At 44.5% G+C, this 6603-nt stretch overlaps 1 protein-coding gene across 1 annotated transcript in view; it reads left to right on the top strand.

Annotated features, from left to right (window-relative positions):
* LOC123517619 (transmembrane protein 272-like) overlaps positions 1–6603 on the top strand; it is a 274354-nt gene that overhangs the window by 53193 nt on the left and 214558 nt on the right. The window contains exon 2 of the mRNA XM_045277902.1: positions 5830–6419. Coding sequence (XP_045133837.1) covers positions 6215–6419 — 205 coding nt within the window. The 5' untranslated portion in view covers positions 5830–6214. The remainder of the gene's footprint in view (positions 1–5829; positions 6420–6603) is intronic.

The raw sequence follows: 6603 nt of genomic DNA, 5'->3' as shown, positions 1-6603 counted from the left end.
CGTTCTGATTGGAAAGCCGTGTCTTCTCTCGCAGTAATTAAGGCACTCTCAGTCAGTGACGGCGATTGGTAAGGACCCACCCTGATTACTTCCTCACATACCTGTCCTCCTTCCCTTACCTGGCCGAGAGAGGTCCCCGAAGAACCTCGCAATGGTCAGTGTCGCGGCGTGTTGTCAGGGTTGGTCATTTGCGTGGGTGTGGACTGCTTGAGAGGAAGATCTCAGTTATATATTCCTATTGCTACTCAGACATCCACTCATGATTTCCCAGATTTTTTTTTCCAGAATTTATCGATAAGATTTTTTTTTTACTGTAATTCCTTCTCAATGTTGAATTATCTTTATTTTTTTATGTAAGAGAGGAAAACTGGCCAAGGACAACATAAAAAAAAAAAAAAAAAGCCCTCTTAGTTGTCAGTCCCCTTGCAGGTCCAAAAGAAATGTTAGGTTCGGGGTGTTGGGTTTAGATTTGGTTTAGTTTCCTTTCGCTAGGGTTGGATTGAGTTGGTTTGGGTTGGGTTGGTTAAATGAAGTTAGGTTACATTATGTCAGGTTAGGTAATGCAGTCAAATTAAGTTCAGTCGTTACGTTTTGTTAAGTTAACCTTTTCAGTACCATGACGCGCTTCCATATTTATTTTGCTTGCTATTTGATGATTTTATGTACCTTCAGAAACTTATGTTGGGAATGAAATAATGAAGACTGTGGCCATTAATCTTCTGACCTTCATAGACCATTCCTAATGCAAATGAAATCGTCTAACCATACCCAAATCTCAAGGTAAAAATGTGTCTCAGTACTGAACAGGTTAAGCAGGGAAATAAGGTTATAGATTTCAATACAGCGACTGAATTCCCTAGGGCCTAGAGTTTAGCTTTTCAGAAGAATGTCTTATGGATGAAATTTACATAGAAAAGACTATAATGACCAGGAAAGTAATTAATATGATGCACAACAGAATGGTCCCAGACATAATAATACATTAGTGAGCCTCGAGTCTGTAGCAGTAATATGGCAAAACAAAATAATGTTTAAGACTTGAGCTGCTTTTGACGCTATCCTCCTCCTCTTAATGACATTACGACAAGTCCTCGATGATAGTATAGAAGGAAAACTACTCTTAATTGATTTTCTGAATTTCATCACTCTTTATGCCGTCAGCAGCGTCTTTCAAAATCATAAGTTTGCTGATAAGTAAACGCTTTGAAAGAGTTAACACTTCTGATAATGAGACGCCTTTTTACCTTGATTTTTGGGTGTGATTAAACGATTTTATCTCCATTAGGAAGGATATATGGAAGTCGGAAGATTAATAACCACAGTCTTTACTACTATAATCCCCACATAAGCTTCTAAAGCTGTATAAAATCGTCAAATAGTAAGCAAAACTAATATGAAAATGCGTCCTGATACTGAAGGAGTTAATATCCTGATGCAAGTTAACAAACACACTAATATTCTTTCTAACAACAGTAATCCTGCAGGGTAAAGCACAGCAGTCACCCTCGACCTTTCAATACTATCAACAATTCTCAACTAAGCCTCAAAGTACGCACAAGACTTCTATCTAATAAAATAAATTACAAAATGTCGAAGGAAACCAACTTCCCACCCAGCCAGACTAGCCACGAGCAACACACACACACACACACACACAGATCGAGCACCGTACCCAGCACAGTCCAGTACCGCTACCTTCGCAACTCCACAAAGCTCAAAATCAGCCTAACACCCCTAACTTACTACAAATAGAGGAAGCGAAATTCAGGTTCCCAGAAATCTTTGCGGGAAATCCCTCACAGATAAGAAGGCTCCTCGCTACACACCTTGCACCGCGGAGGTCTAATCCATCTCAGAGGCGATGGCTGGCTTATCCTACCTGCCCGACCTGTCCCCCTTCCTGCTTCACCCCCCTTCCCCCTCAATACACCTTCCCGTGCCTCCTCCTGGGACAAGCTAAGGAGGCGTTGCAGCTGGAAGGGAAAAATATATATACAAAAAGGAGCTTCCTCGATAAATACAACGAAAAATAGAGAAAAAAGTAATCTTAAAGAAACAAAATAGTGTGTTCTCGTCAGGAAGAGTAGATAAATCACTGCCAGTGTGTGTGTGTGTGTGTGTGTGTGTGTGTGTGTTATTCTCCCGGTGTGTTTGAGAATGCATCCCTTGCGTCTCACCGATTGTCTCTCCTCCTATCACTGTTCCAGCACCAAAAGGCCCAAGGGTTAGATCGCAGCAAAGGGGAAAAAATAGACGAGAGAGAGAGAGAGAGAGAGAGAGAGAGAGAGAGAGAGAGAGAGAGAGTAATACACGTCTCCTCCCCCTCTCCAAGCTTACCTGGCGGCTGGTGATAACGCCCATCTGTCACTCAACCCGCCTCCATCTCTCTCTCTCCCTTTCCCTCTCTCTTTCTCTTTCTCTCTCTCTCTCTCTCTCTCTCTCTCTCTCTCTCTCTCTCTCTCTCTCTCTTTCCCACCCTCCTCCCTGGCTGGCCGGCCTATCCACCCCCTCCATAGTTTTTTTTCTTCCTTCCTTCCTTCCTTGCCTTCTTCCTTCTTTACATAACAGTTCAGCATCTCTCTCTCTCTCTCTCTCTCTCTCTCTCTCTCTCTCTCTCTCTCTCTCTCTCTCTCTCTCTCTCTCTGATCCTTGCCATTTCCACCGTTCTAAAAAAATGCCGACGCTTTCACTACGCGGGAATTACGGAGAGGGAAAAATATGCGTCACATCAAACATTCATGGCACCTTCTGCACGACGTCCGGGAGTGTCTGGGGCAAGAACCAACGCACCATCTTTATGTATCACTGTTATCTCGAAGTCTGTATTAGAGTCTGATTTTTTTGTGTACTCGATGTGATGATAGAGAGAGAAGGAAAGGGAGACAGAAGGGCACGGAGAATCATATACACTCATATACACAAGCACACACGCACACACACACACACACACAGAGAGAGAGAGAGAGAGAGAGAGAGAGAGAGAGAGAGAGAGAGAGAGAGAGAGAGAGAGAGAGAGAGAGAGAGAGAGAGAGAGAGAGAGAGAGAGAGAGAGAGAGAGAGAGAGAGAGAGAGAGAGAGAGAGAGAAACCGTAAAATCTACATATGAATTTATCAATATTGCTATCGGCCCTTTATCACTTCTTCTTCTTCTTCTTCTTCTTCTTCTTCTTCTTCTTCTTCTTCTTCTTCTTCTTCTTCTTCCTTCTCCTCCTTTATTACACTAAAAAACTATGCATTTTAAGTTTTATCTTAGTCTCAACCCTTTTCGTTACTTACCTGACGAACAAATAAACAAAACACACACACACACACACACACACACACACACACACACACACACACACACACACACACACACACACACACACACACACACACACACACGAGACAACACCATAAAATCTCCAAACTTTATCCATGTCACTATCGAACCTTCATAACTCAAAAAATTTTCATCCTCGCTCCATTTGTTACCCTGAGCGGCGGTGATAGAGGGAGGCGGTCCTGACTGACATTTGGCTTTCCACAGACACCCACGACACTCTGAATCCAGCAAGTTTCCGCGTTCCCCGTACAGAGAAACGCCACAGTACACTTTGCTACAATTTCCAACGTTTGACACCACATCGAGGTCTTGCGTGCACGGGAGAACGGGGAAAGGAAAGGAAAGGAGAGGAGAGGAGAGGAGAGGAGAGGAGGAGAAGAGATGATGAGATGTGATAAGATGAGGTGAGATGAGGTAAGAGAAGAGAGAAGAGGTGAGAGGAGTGTAAAGAAGAGGAGAGGAGAGTAAAGGCGAAAAAAGAAGCGTAGAAGAAAGAAAAGAAGATGAGAGAGAGAAAGAGAGCAGAGAAATGAGAACAGAATAGAAGAAAATAAAGGAGAAATAGTGAAAAGAAAAATTAAAAGAATGAAAAAACAGATAAAAAAAAGAGTAAAGGAGAGGAGAGAAATGAAAATAGAAAAATAAAGAAGAAAAAGACAAGATAAGAAGTCGCAGCGCAAGAGAGGAAAATAAGAAAAGGGAAATGCACACGAGAAGAAATTAACGCAAGAGAAAATAGGAGAGAAGGACGAAGAGGAGACAGGAAAGGAAATCATTGAGAGAAGGGACGGGAAAGTGCGTGGGTCCTAAATGGTGAACCGTTCCACAATATCCCCTGGCTGGTGCTGTCAGGGTTACTTAATGGCGCAAGGCTGGCACAGTGCAGCCCCAAAGTGCCTCCATAACACAGGCATGGGAGCACCAATAGGCAAATGAACATAATGCAATACAGGAATCAAGAATTACAAAAATTAATAGGAATAGACAGGAATAGGTATATGAACACGATGCAATATAGGAACCGAGAATTAAGAGACTAAAAGGGAATACGAAAAAAAAAAAAGACATGAATAAGGAAATGAACACGAAGCAATACAGAAGTTAAGAGTTATAGGAAAGAATACGAATAGGAATGAGTGAATGAACATAAAGCATTACAGGAATCACAAAAATCACAGAGGGAAGGTTAAGCTGACATTTTAAGCGTTTGGTTTTTAAGAATACATTTATATGGCTCTTCAAACACACAACACAACAATTTGTCTATTTTGTAAGTAAGACGAGGAGGTTTCAAGACATTTACCCCTGACTTTTGAGCTAACCCTTTCGGATCTGAAAGGGAACTGGCAACTAAGTGGGCCTTTTTATACATTTGTTGCCCTCGGCCAGTTTTCTCCTCTTACATAAAAAAAGAACTCCTGTCAATGTAACGGAAGTATCAGAAACACTTCCTATCGTCCCACCCCCACACACACACACAGTGACTGGCATTCAAGTTGTTACCTCCGTCACTAATATCGTCAGCAGAAGGTGCCGGACGCTGCCTGCAAGCCCCGTGGATACAAGCAGCCCGATAATTTCCATGCAGAAGCCTTACAAAGCCTACTACAATACATACATACATGAATACATGCATACACATACATGCAGAGTGTATAGGGAGTACACACTTGTCCACACCGAACAATTTGCAATCCGCCCACTCTCTCTCTCTCTCTCTCTCTCTCTCTCTCTCTCTCTCTCTCTCTCTCTCTCTCTCTCTCTCTCTCTCTCTCTCTCTCTCTCTCTCTCTCTCTCTCTCTCTGTGTGTGTGTGTGTGTGTGTGTGTGTGTGTGTGTGTGTGTGTGTGTGTGTGTGTGTGTGTGTGTGTGTGTGTGTGTGTGTGTGTGTGTGTGTGTGTGTGTGTGTGTGTGTGTGTGTGGGTGAGGTGTGTGTGTGGTGGGTGGGTGGGTTGGTGTTTCTGTGTGTGTGTGTGTGTGTGTGTATGTGTCTTTGCCTATCTGCCTGTTTGTCTAGCTGTTAATGTGTCTATCTGTCTGTCTATCTATCTATCTGCCTGTCTATCAATCTGTCTGTTTGTCTGTTTGTCTGTCTTTTCATCTGTCTGCCTGTGTATCTACCTATCTATCGCGGGCACAGATACCCACCCACCCACACACACACACACCCACCCACACACACACACACACACACACACACACACACACACACACACACACACACACACAGGCACAAACACACATACACACACACACACACACACACACACACACACACACACACACACACACACACACACACACACACACACACACACATATGCAAACACATACGCTAAGTACAGACCCCATTAAGGCCGGGCCGATGTGGGTGAAAGATGAGCCACGGAGACATACAAACTATAAATGGATACCCAAACGTGTACCGGGAAAGAAACAATTGATATGTTCATTACACTCGACCTCCCGCACCTCACTATACAACACTTTCCTCTTCCCTCACAGGTTGGTCACTTCTGCTTCAAGCCGGGGCCAGCAGCAGCCTGTAAAGCCATCACCTCCAGGGATCCTGAGTGGTGGCAGGGTCCAGCATCCAACCCAGTGGAGCGAGAAGAGCGCGGCCAGCGACGCCTTACTGTCATGTGATGTTTGTATTTCCGAAGTTCACGAGCGACTGCCCGCTTCGTTGCTGAGAGAGGCGCGTTGTAACTTTGACCTTTGTGGCGCGTGATGCCCAACTCTATTCACTCTGGGGACGTCTCTGTGTAATGAAAAGTATAGTGAACTGTGACTGACTGTGCCAGTGAACGGGGATCGGCGCCCGCGTCCGCCAAGACTGTGTTCAACGTGAACCAGCCTCAATTTTCTCCAACAAGACTACCAAAATATAATGTCCATGTTGGTGCGACGAGGAACCATGTGTCACCGCAACTCTTCGCGCCGCCTGCAGCGCAAGAACCAGCAGCAGAGGGCTGCCATGCAGCTGCAGGGGCGGCCAGGCTCTGCCAAGGCTCGCTCCCCTGGCGTCTCACAGCCTCAGACGCCTGCTGGAGGACCGTCCTCTTCCAAAGGGGTGACGCCATCCACCAGCAGAGGTAAGCGTGCATGAATGTCTTCCCTACACTCTCTACAGTAGTCTGAAAGTCTTTACTTCACCATGCACTTCGTGTCGCCTCAGGAACAATAAATCATTATATTAGTAATTTGCCTTCCGTACTTTAATAAGCCCTTGTTCTTTGTCTCTAATCCCTTTCCTTCTCCTCCCCTCACCATTAACCC

Source organism: Portunus trituberculatus, chromosome 42, assembly GCF_017591435.1.
Source record: "Portunus trituberculatus isolate SZX2019 chromosome 42, ASM1759143v1, whole genome shotgun sequence".
NCBI lineage: Eukaryota > Metazoa > Arthropoda > Malacostraca > Decapoda > Portunidae > Portunus > Portunus trituberculatus.
This window is presented reverse-complemented; position numbering and strand designations above follow the sequence as displayed.